Genomic DNA, 14,245 nt, shown 5'->3' on the forward strand with positions numbered 1-14,245 from the left:
TCAGGTACTGCAAAATCAACACATATACATAGTTTTGGGGGGAGCAAAGGTAAAAAAAAGTGCATTCACCCCAGAAAACCATATATTTTCGGAAAGTACACATTCCCACGAATCCAAATTGGGTATGCATGTCCTTGTACTCCAAAGTACCAAGCCGCAAGCCTTTCCTAAATTTGGCGATAAAAGCAACAGTTTTTACATTTTTGAAAATTGCCTAAAAATATTGCAATTGGCCGCATTTATCTCACCCAATTTCTTACATACAATTCTAAAACACCATAAATACTGATGCCAAGGGTCAATTGAACCGTTTGATGCCCAATATGCATTGATATACCAAGGCAGCTGGCATGTGCGGACCCAAAATGAAAATAGTGCATATGATTTTTCTCTGCTGCCGATTCGCCTTCTGTGAACATAGACCCTTGACTTCATATTATATGCCTCAAGACCCTCCTAACAGCAAAGACCCCCCCAAAACCATATATTTTTGGAAAGTACACATTCTGACGAATCCAAAAAAGATAAAGACGTCTTTCTACACCAAACTGCAAAGCTTTTCTAAACGCAGAGGTTTTTACATTTCTGAAAATCGCCTAAAATTGTTGCAGTTTGCCGCATTTATCACACACACTGTTTTACGTATAAAGAAAAATCACCCTAAATATGGACGTCAGAGGTCTACTAAATAGTTTGATGCCCAATATGCATAGATTTACCAAAGTATGTGGCGTGTACAGACCCCAAATGAAAAACATGCCTATGAATTTTCACGCTAGCCAACTAAGCTGCAGAAAAGAGAGCCCCAACTGTGCGTTATGTGCCATAAGACCCCAAAACTGTAAAAAGACCCCCAGAAACCCATATATTTTTGGAAAGCATATATTCTGGCGAATCAAACTAAGTAAAATAAATCTTTCTATACCAAAGCACCAAACAGCAAAACTATACTAAAGATACATAAGGAACAATAATGCATGGATAAAATTGCAATAAAACCACAAAAATAGCGTAAATCAATGAAATAACAAAATAATTGATCCGGCAGCGTAATTAGTGGCCGAAATCGATTATCCAATAGTCACGCTGTCAAAATAACATGCTTTTAGGCAAAACAAACAGTACAATGAATAAGTAAAAAAAAAAAAAAAAACCCTGTTTGTGAGTTTTTGTGTATACATATTTGTGCACTAATAAAAGTTGTCTGAGTGTGCAAATACATGTAATTAAGTGTAAATAAGTGTACAAAATCGACTAAGTGTGCTAAAATAAAAAAATAAAAAATAAAAAAACACAAATTTTTACTAAAATGTTCATGTAAGTGTATAAATGTACTGTAGGTATGTGTAAGTGCAGGTAAGTGTGTAAAAAAAAGTGCACTTACCGTTTTTGTAGCAGGAGGATCGCTGGAACCGAAGGACGACTCCTGGCAGCGTGTCTGCAGAGTTACTGCGCAGCAGGAAGTGACTGGGCGCGTGGTGCGACGAGGAGGAGGTAAGCCAGCAGCAGCAGCGCTTACATTGCGCTTCTGCTACTTTGAAGTCGGATCTGCGACAATCGCGTCGCAGATCCGACTTGACAGCCCCCCAGCCACGTTGCCCAGGGGGCTGTCTACCCTCCTGACTCTCTGCAGAGGCGGCAAAAGCCGCCGATGCAGAGAGAAGGGCTCAGCTGCAAAAGAACGTACGAGGTACGTTCTTGGCAGCCTGAGCCCTGAACCGCCAGCACGTACGCCGTACGTGCTTGGCGGTTAAAGGGTTAATGGAAAACTATAACCCCCAAACAATGTAGGTCTCCATAAATATATAATGCATAAAACAGCTCATATGTAAAACCCTGCTTCATGTAAATAAACCATTTTCATAATAATATACTTTGTTAGCAGTATGTGCCATTGGGTAATCAATTAATTAACCCTCGATATTCGACCATCGAAGTTAAATCCTTCGACTTTGAATATCGAAGTCGAAGGATTTACCGCAATTCTTTCGATCAAACGATCGAAGGAAAAATTGTTCGATACATCGATCAAACGATTTTCCGTCAATCAAAAATTGCCTAGAAAGCCTATGGGGACCTTCCCCATAGGCTAACATTGGTCAGTAGGTTTTAGGTGGCGAAGTAGGAGGTCGAAGTTTTTTTTAAAGAGACAGTTCTTCGACTATTGAATGGTCGAATAATTGAACGATTTTTAGTTCGAATCGTTCGATTCGAAGTCGAAGTAGCCAATTCGATGGTCGAAGTAGCCATAAAAAACTACGTTTTTTTATTCTAATCCTTCACTCGAGCTAAGTTAATGTGCCCCTTAGATTTGTAGTATTTCTGGTCAGGTGATCTCTGAGGCAGCACACAGACCATCAGAAAATGGTGGTTCAAGGCAAGAGATATAAAAGGGCAAGATTTACTTAAATATACATATATACCAGTTTGGTAAGATTCTTTAATATGCCACTTAATATGATACAAACTGTTTCTTAAATATTCATTTTGGGGGGTATAGTTTTCCTTTAAAGGGGTGGGTCACCTTTAAGTTAACCTTTATTATGTCATAGAATGCCTCATTCTAAGCAACTTTTCAAACGGCCTTCAGTTGGCCTTTTTATCGTTTTTGAATTATTTGCCTTCTTCTGACCCTTTCAAGCTTTCCAATGGGGGTCGCTACAAATTTATTGTTATTGCCACTCTCTATTCAGGCCTTTCCTATTCATATTCCAGTCTCTTATTCAAATCCATGCCTGGTTGCTAGGGTAATATGGACCCTAGCAACCAGACTGCTGAAATTGCAAACTGGAGAGCTGCTGAACAAAAAGCTACAAAAACCACAATTAATAAAGACAAATTGCAAATTGTCTCAGAATAGCGCTCTCAACCTCATACTAAAAGTTTGCTCAAACGTGAACAACCCCTTTAAAAATCAGCCTGCCAGCCCTGACAAATATGGCCAGTAAAGCCTTTCTATCATTTCATGTATGACATCACTCCTACACCTGCTCCAGTCTCTTAAAGTCCCAGTGAGCTCTAAAACAAATTCCCTAAAGCTAAAGTTAAAAGCAGCCATCACATGCCAAATAATTGAAAGTGCAGCTTTATTGAAAGCGCATGCGCACTGAAACTGCTGTGAAGACTCCTTTCCCAATGAAGAAGCAGGGAGCTCCCGTGAGTGGCGGCGGCACTGAGCGGCTCACCAAGCCCAGCTGCCTTATGGTGGGCAGCGCGGTAGCGGAAGGTAAGTCGGTAGGAAGGGTTACAGGACGCCTGACAGAACACAGAACGTCACAGACCAGTTAATATGCGTCGGATTATAATGTAGGCGGGAGTATCACGTGACTCATACATCCGGGATTTTCATGTGACCGCTATTATAATTCCTTTGGTTCAACTCTTTGTTTCTATAAGCGATGGGCATGTCTGCAGCTTGGGCAGTAACCCATAGCAACCAATTCATTATTGCTTGTTTTGGGCTCTCAGTAGCTGTAGTAAAGCCGATGTTTCACTTCCATTTCTCATCCTGTTGTGGATCAACAGGATTGGCGAATTCAAAGGATTTTCTTAGTTATTGGCTATTACATACCTCCCAACTGTCCTGTTTTTAGAGTTACAGTCCCTCTTTCGACAGCTCAACCCGCAGTCCCTCTTTTGTACTGGAAAATCCCTTTCTCTCTGCACTGAACAGCCAGCAAAAGAAATGAAGTTTCTAACTTAATTGGCTTTTGGCAGAGAGTCCACAACAGCCAGAGCAGCAGATAAGATACATCTGTAACAATTCAAATGTATCTAGATCAGCAAATAAGTAATTGTAACAATATAAGATAACAGGTCCCTTGGGAAAAGTTAGACTCACACCTTAAAAGACAATTCACCTTCATTAGCAAAACTGTAATAACTTGAAAAAAACACAGAAATATGTTTAAACTTTTATAACCTGCCAAATTTTGTAAAATGAACATGGTAATTAAGGGGTCAAAAAAAATTCACAGCGCTACGTGCGGCAACTTTTTTGTCCCTCTTTTTATTTCCAAAATGTTGGGAGGTATGCTATTATTCTTAGAAATGGGGCACAAGTAGCATTTGCAGCCACTCTATCTCCAAATTATACAGACTGCTGAGATCAAATAATAAGAGCTGGCTTCTTCTGGTACCAATCAGAGTCGCCAGGTCTCATTTTCAAAACCAGCGAAAGTCAGCTACAAAACCAGCTCAAAACTAGCCAAGATTCACTTCAAAAGCAGCTAGGGTTGCCACCTGGCCGGTATTTTACCAGCCTGGCCTGTAAAGATGTTGCTCAATGTTATTTATAGGGGGAAAACCATTTAATATAGGAAGGCGGTATTTTTTTCCAGAAAAGATGGCAATCCTAAAAGTAGCCCAAAAATATGAAAAAAGTCTAAAAAATAAATGAATATATATGAAAATATGCCTTTTTTACATTTTTCCATGAAGCAAAATGGGACAGATTCACCCATCATCAGAGGGCAGGAGGTATAGGGGCCCCATGAGGCCCAAATACATATACAATTTCAATAAACCTTGGTAAAGCAGGATAATCTCTATACATTTTGGTGGCCAGCTGATTTTTGCCCCAAAATTGTCTGAAATTGAGTAACGTCACCAGAAAATGCAAGACTGGAGACTGGGGTACAGATCCCAAAATCTGGTAACTCCCGAATTCTTCAAAAGTCAGTCCCATTGCATGCTGGATATTGTAGTCTTACATTAAACTTGCTAGTTGGCAAATCGTTAAAGGAGACATATAGGATGAATGAAAAAAACACTAATTTTGTAGGCAGTTATGTTGCTTTTACATGGTGATAAAAATTAATATTATCTTTAAAATAACCCCTATAGATGTTCTCTGGTCCCCCATGTTTCAAATGAGGAGTGGGTGTGTCCTAATGGTCCCTTCCAGAAGCACAGTAGGAGGGGGGCAGCCAATCACAGCCCTGCAGTCACAAAAGCACAGACAGGCGTCAGTTCCCTATCAGGTCCTGCTACCTGCTGATTGGTTCCTGTCCTACAGTGCAGTGAGCTGAGTGTCACCGGCTCCCCTGCACAGCTTGGGAATTCAGGGAGCAGGAAGTGGAAGAGAAGGGAGGGATTATTAGGGTTTTTACACTAGGGTTTGAGTGGAGAGATTTCTCAGGGTTCCATCAGTTTTAAGGAAGACTGTACAGTTAGAAATCCTAAGGTGATAGGCGTACTGCCATGTGACAGACCATGTGTGTACTGCATGAAGTTTCATGGGACAAGTTACCTGTTTTAGCCATTCACTTATGATCTTGATGAGTGACAAATGTCTCTAAATGTAACACATCTTCTTTGTTTTTTCTTGTCTCCCATCATGCTTTTCATCTAGGTGTCTCAGCTCAGTCTTTCCTTCACTCCTTCACTCTCGCTAGTTCAGCTTTCAACCTACAGGTGGCGACTCCAGGGGTAAGTGAAAAGGTTCTAAGTTTTGATTGGCTAAGGGTTAGTTCTAGCCTTGTCCACTTTGGGTGGTTTCCACCCAGATGCACAGAGAAGTGATCCCAATTAGTTAATTTAAAAAGTAATATTATTTTGTTCTTGGGTAGGTGTACTTAAAAAGAAAATATCACTTTTATGTGCAAACTTTGCAACAGGTCTAGTCCCCTATAGCAAACAAGCAGCAGGTGGTATTTACTGGTATCCTGTTTAAAAACAAACCTCTTGTTTTGTGCTGTGGGTTACTGTACAGGGCAAACATACCTTTTTATTACATAAGGGGGTTAATGTTTTTCCCCGAGTTGGCAGCTTATCTGCTTGTGTAAGGGACCTTTCAGATATCTGGGCAGAAATTGTACAGGTATTTATCAGGCATGCTTGAAAATTCCAATGTTCCACTTTGCTGTGTTCCTCTTCCAACAGGATTTTCAAACCTGCTCTTTAGATATCTGGCAGATCTGTGGCAAAAAAAAAGGATTAAAAATCCCATCAAACGAGAGCATTGGTGCCACATTTCTACCAAAGTCAAACACTGTTACAGGGAGTTGCCATTAATGTTAATAGCACTCTGCATTGGGGAAATTAGACTTTATTCTGCCAGTGAAAAACTTGTGTGACATTAGCATTAGCCAAATGTGTTGGAAAACGCTTCTTCTGCCTGTCATTAACTAGAAGTAGCCATTCATTTCAATATTGGCAGCACGAGTTGCGATTCTCTGCTGACAGAATAAAGTTGCAATTAGCTGGGGTCAATCCTTACGGCATCACTGAGCACTTAGTATGTTTTACATACTTACATGTTTCTTTCCTTTTAATTCTTTAGGGAAAGGCTCTGGATTTTGTGGGCATCAGTGAAACAGACTCAAGGTGGTTCCAGGATTTTCAACTCAAGCCGTACTCCAATCCTGCCAGATTAGAATCAATAGATGGTGAGGCACAATCAATGGCGTAAGGGAATAGCCAAATTTCAGAGGGAATCACATGGACTGGTTGTGAATTGTTGCTTGTTGACATTATTATTTTGGGCCTAAAGTTGCTAAGACAATTACAAAACTTATGCCTGTTCCATTCTTAGCAAAACTTCAGTGGAAACTCTTAAGGGTTATTTATTAAGGTTGAGTAGGTTTTTACCCAAAAAATTTGAGTTTTCAAGGGTGTTTTTCAGTCAAAACGCAAATTGTTTGGGTTTAAATAAAAAAAAAAAAAAACCTCACATTTTTCAAGATTATTATACCACGAAGCTGGAAATAGCATGAATCTGAAAATACTCCGGCTACAATCTGTTGAGGTCATGTAGAAGTCCGTGGCATAGGTCCCTTCCATTTCCAACCATTTGAAGATGTTTGCAGCCTTAAAGTGGACCTGTCATCCAGACACAAAAATCTGTATAATAAATGTCCTTTTCAAATTAAACATGAAATCCAAATTTTATTTTTTATTAAAGCATTCATAGCTGTTGTAAACTCATTTAAAAATCTCACTTCACTTTCCATTCAGCATTTCCTAGATGTCACTGCTCTCCCTACATTCCCCCGTTCTCATAACCATTTAATTGTGTAACCAGTGCATGGGGATGGACATCAGGTCCCCCATTCTGGTGCAGAAACCAGATTCTGAGATGATGCAAGACTTGCCTTAATAACAGTGTCCACAAAATGGCTCCTGCCTACTTGTTATAATTATGAATTCCCAGACTGAAGGAAACAAGATTCAAATAATGTATACAGTGTAATTAAAGTTAATTTTGCTTGACTAATGTGTTAAAATAGTATTTTGAATAATTTTTTTGGATGGCGGGTCCCCTTTAAAGTTGCTCGGGGGGGTTTTTTCTGCGGGTTTCACTTGAAAGCTCGATGAATTTGAACGATTCAAGAGTTTTTTTTGCAGAAAACTCGATTCATTTGTGTTTTGGGGTTTTTCATCCACAAATTTACTGATTTGAGTTTTTTTCCATTCAAGTTTTTTCTTAAATCAGAAAACATTTGATTTGGGAGTTTGTTTCGAGATATACAAAACCTTACAAACTCGACCTTTGATAAATAATCCCCATAATGTTTGGTAAATACAGGGCCTTTTTATTGCCGCAGTTCTAATGGCTGTGGCGCATCATATTACTCTTGTTGACAGCGGTGACTTCCTATTCTAGTGGAAAGAAATAGGCTGCACACTGCATTTCTATAAAGTGTATATTTTGGGAATGTAGAAGGCAACCCATGCAGCACCCCACACAGAAACAAAACTACAACTTGCAATATCCACACTCTGTTTTATAATATTTTGTGATTTGTGAGGTTTGTTTTGTTTAGGAAAACCCTTTTAAATACTTTCTGTTGCCCCTTTTAAGAATAATATAAATGAGTAAGGAATTTCAAGTTCATTATGTAATGTGTATGCTGAGTAATTTGCTTCTGTCTCCTCTCCCTTAGGGTCCCGGTATCATGCATTGCTTATCCCACATTGTCCTGGAGCTCTGACTGATTTAGCAAACAGCGGCTACCTAGCGAGGATCCTGCAGCATTTCACAGCAGAAAAGAGTAAGGGGAACGAGCTACATTGTAATTTAGCCCATTAAAGATCTAGTGCCTGCCTACTCTGTTCTGCAAACAAGTTACAATGCAATAAACCTTATATTTCCCATCATACTCCTCAGACCAATGTACTTTATCAATCTAATAAGGGTCTTTGGATGTATTGCAAATCATACTCTAGGGGGCCCATTTACTTAGCTCGAGTGAAGGAATAGAAGAAAAAATACTTCGAATTTCGAATGGTCGAATATGGCTACTTCGACCATCCAATAAGCTACTTCGACCTTCGAATCTAACGATTTGAACTAAAAATCATTCGACCATTCGATAGTCGAAGTACTGTCTCTTTAAAAAATACTTCGACCCCCTAGTTCGCCAGCTAAAACCTACTGAGGCCAATGTTAGGCTATGGGGAAGGTCCCCCATAGGCTTCCTAACAATTTTCTGATCGATGGATTAAAATCCTTCGAATCGTTTAAACGATTTTTCCTTCGATCGTAGGAATTGCGGTAAATCCTTCGACTCCGATATTTGAAGTCGAAGGATTTATATTCGGCAGTCGAATGTCGAGGGTTAATTAACCCTCGATATTCGACCCTATGAAATCTGCCCCTAGGTATAAACTATATTTTAGTGTAGTCAAATATTGTCCAACTCCACAAGAATTAAGTACAAGGTAGTGTTTCATTATTATAGAGAAAAAGGTAAAACATTTTAAAAATCTGGATTATTTGTATAAAATGGAGTCTATGTGAGACAGCCTTTCTGTCATTTGGATCTTTTTTGGATAACGGGTTTCCGAATAATGGATCCCATACCTGTATATCTAGTTTTCTATATATATACTATAGCTCAGCCCATTTAATATAACCTTCAGCTTTTAACTATTCAGGTAGACCTTGTTGATGATATTCACCCATGAGCTGGCTTATCAAATCCCCAATGGCTTCTTGATGTCAGACGTAGACTAGTGATGTGTGGGTTGGGTTTTTCCCGACCTGCACCCGCCCGATATCCGCCCTTCCTCCATCTGAACCCTCCCAAGCACTACTTCCGTGTTGCTTTTATAGACCCTCGCTGCCCCATCGATGATGTCACAAAAGGGGGGGGGGCGTCTATAAAAGTTGGAGTCGGAAGCCAGGTGGTGGTGTAAGGTGGTGGGCAGGGAGAGCAGGTAGAAGAGCTCAACTCGGACCCGTCCGCGACCCAGAAAGGGGGGTGCAAGTTCGGGCCGGCCCGCACATCACTAACGTAGACATAAACAATAAAGACTGAATAGTGGCCGACGGTAAACATGTATGTGAACTTACCCATAATGCCTCACATTTTAAATGATAGACTTCCTTATTCTTGTATTTTCTGTTTTCGTTTCCAGAATGCTATGTGTTTATTAAGGCTTTTTATCGTCTCACAAATACTGTGGGTGTTAAAGGGATACTGCTGTGAATGTCCTGGGGCTGCATTTATAACCTGATTGACATCCAATATTATTCCACTGGCTAAGGAAGCAAATCCCATTTTCACTGGCATTTGTTGCCAGTGACTTTGATTGTGCTACAAAATGTATAACTTTCCAGTTTACTTTAGGTTTCATGTCACACTATGTGACCTGACTGAATCCAGACTCCTGGACTATTTACAACCCACCCTAATTCATTGTATTATCTCTACATTTGATCTCTATCTATCTGTAACTTCCTAATTTATTGCCCATGGATGCCTTTCAGTGATCTAACAGAATATATGCTGTGCCGTTCTAGCTTTCATTTGTATTTTGCCTGACGAAGGGGCCTTGGTTCTCCGAAAGCTTGCAATGTATTTTTATTGTTAGCCAATATAGGTATCACTTCTACAATACTTTTTGTATTTGTTTGTTTTTTTTATTTGTTATTTTTGCTACTGGCTAACACGGTACCACAGTTTTTGTTTTGTTGTTTACTTTAAGAAGCCTAGGCCTTACTACCAGCATTTTCTTTCTCTGCAGAGCCCATCTGTGCCATTGGACATGGAGTGACGGCATTATGCTGTGCAACTAATCAAGATAAGTCTTGGGTATTTCAGAACTACAGTCTCACTGGGGTGAGTCAGTGGCACTATGCGTGATTGCCTATGATTGACAAATTCAAATGACCCAATGAAAATGTCTCTCATTTATCAAATGAATGGATTCTGAAATCAACCTATAGTCACATATAACAGGGACCCCAGGAAAATAAACATGTGTTGCTGTAGGGTTAAATCATCAGTCACAATAGAAAGCCAGCAAGATTTTTGTATCTCAACCTTTTCTTTTTAGTATTGTGAGATAGTATAGGTGTCACTCTAACTTAATATCACTTTATTGGTGCTTTCTGATTCTCACATAAGAGGGCAATTGTAATGTGGTCAAAGGTGAATGTATAATTTGTTCTGTCCTAATCTCCAATATCCTCGTGGTGAAATCTGGTACTTGATTTCTGTCTTGGAATGGGAATCTATTGTTTATATAATACCCCAGATATTTACCCATAAATTGCTGAGCATTTCTTGGTGCCAAAAACGATGTGCTATAATTCTCTAATGTATGCCTAAAGTTATACCTGACAGCTTTGTTAGAGTTGATTGGGAATTATGTAATCAAACATTAATCAAATGCTGTGAACATGTTCTCCAGGGAGTCTGGCTATTCACTCTTACCTTTTGCCTACAGCCATCTGTGTATGAACTAGTGCGTCGGCCAGAATATGCTAGTTTGCCATTAATTTTAGAAGACTATGCAAAGGATTCTGGGGCAACGTTCAGTGGTAAGTGTATAAGAATGGGCATAGCCATAGAGCACCTGCATCTGCCAGGAGGGTATAGATAAAAGATACATGTTGTCTTCATGCAGAGAAATCAGTCTTTATTTGTGATGTAAACTTGGATCATGTTGAATCAGTCTTCCTTTTAATTCATCTTATTAGTGTGAATCCATAATTTTTTTTTTTTTTTTTTTTTTGAAACCATGCCTTTAGCCAGTGAACCTGATGCCATCCATGTTGTACTGGACAGACATCTTATCACTGGACAGAACGATAACTCCACAATGCCTGCAGTCCAGAATCTGATCCTACTCTGCAATGGAAGGTTTGTGCAAGACTCATTGTGGCTATGCTAAATTTAGGAGGAGTAAGGGAAGAATAGTATTATAGCAGGTAAACAAGGATACTCAGATAATCAGCGTACCGACAGTAAGAACAATATCAGAGCAGGTAAGCAGGTGTTTTCTTATATTTCCATGTTGGCAGCATGGAAAGAATAACATTAGAGCATATATACAGCCAGGGGTATTGGCAGGGATATTCAGATATTCAGGGTACTGGCAGGGAGAAGAATGATATTAAAGCAGGTAAACAGGGATAATCAGATAATCAGTGTACTGGGAGTAGGGGAAGAATAGAATTGTAGCAGGTAACAGGGATACTCGGTACTGGGAGTAAGGGAAGAACAATATTAGAGCAGGTAAGTATGTTTCCTAGGATAATCAGGGTACTGGCAGGAAAGGAAGAATCAAATAATAGCAGGTAAGCAGGGATAATCGGATAATCAGTGTACTGGGAGTAGGGGAAGAATAGAATTGTAGCAGGTAACAGGGATACTCAATACTGGGAGTAAGGGAAGAACAATATTAGAGCAGGTAAGTATGTTTCCTAGGATAATCAGGGTACTGGCAGGAAAGGAAGAATCAAATAATAGCAGGTAAGAAGGGATAATCGGATAATCAGTGTACTGGGAGTAGGGGAAGAATAGAATTGTAGCAGGTAACAGGGATACTCAATACTGGGAGTAAGGGAAGAACAATATTAGAGCAGGTAAGTAAGGTTCCTAGGATAATCAGGGTACTGGAAGGAAAAGAAGAATAGAATTATAGCAGGTAAGCAGGGATAGTCGGATAATCAGTGTACTGGGAGTAGTGGAAGAATAGGATTGTAGCAGGTAACAGAGATGCTCAGTACTGGGAGTAAGGGAAGAACAATATAGCAGGTAAGTAAGGTTACTAGGATAATTAGGGTACTGGCAGGAAAGGAAGAATAGTATTATAGCAGGTAAGCAAGGATAATCAGTGTAATGGGAGTAGGGGAAGAATAGAATTATAGCAGGTAAGCAGGGAAACTTGGATAGTAAGGGTACTTAAAGAAAGGGAACAACAGGTTTATAACTGGAAAGAATTGGTGCCAGCAGCATATAAAAATGCAATTATATATAGAGAAAGTATATTTTTAAATCCATTAAGTTATGCAGTCATACTTTTGTCACCACCACCGTTCCCTTAATAAGTGCCATGGGTTGCTTCTTATTGACAGAAAAAGAATACCTGGCAATAGTCCAGATTTGAAAATGACTGACCATAAGGAAAGAACCGAGTCAAATCGAGTTTTTATCATTCAAATCAATTCGAGTTTCAGGGCCATTTAAATTTGTTTGAGTTTTAAAAATTGGATTTTATTAATACATAGTCAAATTCATGGAAGTTTAGGGAAGTTTAAAAAAACTCCACATGAATTCGAAATTCGACCCTTGATAAATGTGCCTCTCAGTCTGCCCTTGGCCTTAGTGACTAATAGGATTAGAGCAGGTAAGCAGGGATACTCAGATAATCAGTGTTCTGACAGTAAGTTAAGAAGGAGGTGAGGTGGCAGTCATGGTATGCAGAATGGCAATTCACACGTATAAAGAGAGAGTATATTTTTAATATAGTAAATTAAGCAGTCATATGGCTTTTAGGCACTAAACCTTTCCCTGAATAACCAGCGCTGGGAATGACCATGACATGCTTAACATTGGAATCAACACAATTTCTGGCAATAGTCCAAGGCTTAAAATTTGTAAGCTGCAGACTACGCAGTATGATCTGCAATGATTCCCTGTACTGTTGCTGCTTCTCCTGGAGAGTAATAATTGCAGCAAACAACCCCATGTGCCATTGTTTCAAATGGGGAAAACGGATACACCCTAAGGGTTTATTGACAAATAATGGAAGGGGTGGATAGGGGCAGAAACACAAGAAGTGTTTGTAAGTGTCACAGTGTTTTAGGAGTGATATCACAAATACTATGTTCTTTTATGCAGGAAATAAAGGTGGGAGAGAGCAAGCAGAGCAGCACTCATACCATTCACAGAGGACCAATTACAAGCCAAGAAGTAATGTGTAATTAGAGAGAAAAAACAAGAACATTCATTTCTAATGTCCATTTCAGTATCCCATCTGCTCCCTTTTAATGGCTGCCCAGCACTTTGTCTCACTGGTGTAAGCATTATCTGCCATCTCATCTTGTCTAAACAGCAGTTCTGAGCAGGGAACAAGGTTATGTTCCTTATATGCACCATCTTTTCTGCTTAAGTTAGAAGATGAGACTGAATGTACATACGTGCACTGCATCAGATATATCAAACTATGTGTAGTAGCTGTTTGGTACTATAACTCCCAGCATCCTCAGCTGAAGTTTAGTTCACAACAACTGGGGGCTATTGATATTCCTGAACACATACATTTCTGAATGGAGTCTGGACCAACTGTTGGTAGCTATGAATTTGATAGTTCTTGAACAACTGAATACGTCAATCGAGATTTATGAGACTCCATCTTCAAAATAAAGCTTACGTGTGCCTGAAAAAATATTTCAGTGTTGGATTTTTGAGGTTTATAGAACCGTTTGAGTAGCCTTAAACACTGAGTGTCCACAGATAATCCCTCTGTATAGTGAGCTGCTTCTTATCTGAAAGTCTTACAGGCTGTAGCTGGGGGAATGGAGGAGTTTGTTTATACAAAGTGATTCACAGTGGACTGAGTTGTGATTGTGCTCTTAAAGGGGACCCATCACCCAAAAAATATTTAAAATCTTTTTTTATCACATTAGTCAAGCAAAATAAATTACACTATATAAATTATTTGAATCTTGTTTCCTTCAATCTGGGAATTCATAATTACAGCAAGCAGGCAGGTGCCATTTTGTGGACACTGTTATTTAGACAACGGGGGAATGTGTGGAGAGCAGTGACATCTAGGAAGTGCTGAATGGAAACTGAACAAGTTGTTCAGCACAAACCTTATTCATTGAACTCATTTTTACAAAGGCCTATACCACCTCCTCAAGCTTAAACCACGGCAGACCTGCTTCTCGATCAACCGTACATTGCATCAGTTTACAGATTAGTAAATATCCAGCAAATGGTCAGAAACGAAGAACTGATGCCAGAGTGATCAAAAATGAAGCACCTTTTTTTTTGGCTTGTGCAGG

At 39.5% G+C, this 14,245-nt stretch overlaps 1 protein-coding gene across 1 annotated transcript; it reads left to right on the forward strand.

The window, feature by feature from the left end:
* Nucleotides 1-3,133: 3,133 nt before the first annotated feature.
* On the forward strand, nucleotides 3,134-13,623 carry gatd1.L (glutamine amidotransferase like class 1 domain containing 1 L homeolog). Its single transcript, NM_001096427.1, has 8 exons — nucleotides 3,134-3,226; nucleotides 5,354-5,430; nucleotides 6,284-6,389; nucleotides 7,887-7,994; nucleotides 9,973-10,067; nucleotides 10,678-10,771; nucleotides 10,982-11,093; nucleotides 13,077-13,623. The coding sequence occupies exons 1-8, from the start codon at nucleotides 3,136-3,138 to the stop codon at nucleotides 13,081-13,083; spliced, it is 690 nt and encodes a 229-aa protein (NP_001089896.1). The 5' UTR covers nucleotides 3,134-3,135; the 3' UTR covers nucleotides 13,084-13,623.
* Nucleotides 13,624-14,245: the final 622 nt, after the last annotated feature.

Source organism: Xenopus laevis, chromosome 4L, assembly GCF_017654675.1.
Source record: "Xenopus laevis strain J_2021 chromosome 4L, Xenopus_laevis_v10.1, whole genome shotgun sequence".
In the NCBI taxonomy this organism is placed as follows: domain Eukaryota; kingdom Metazoa; phylum Chordata; class Amphibia; order Anura; family Pipidae; genus Xenopus; species Xenopus laevis.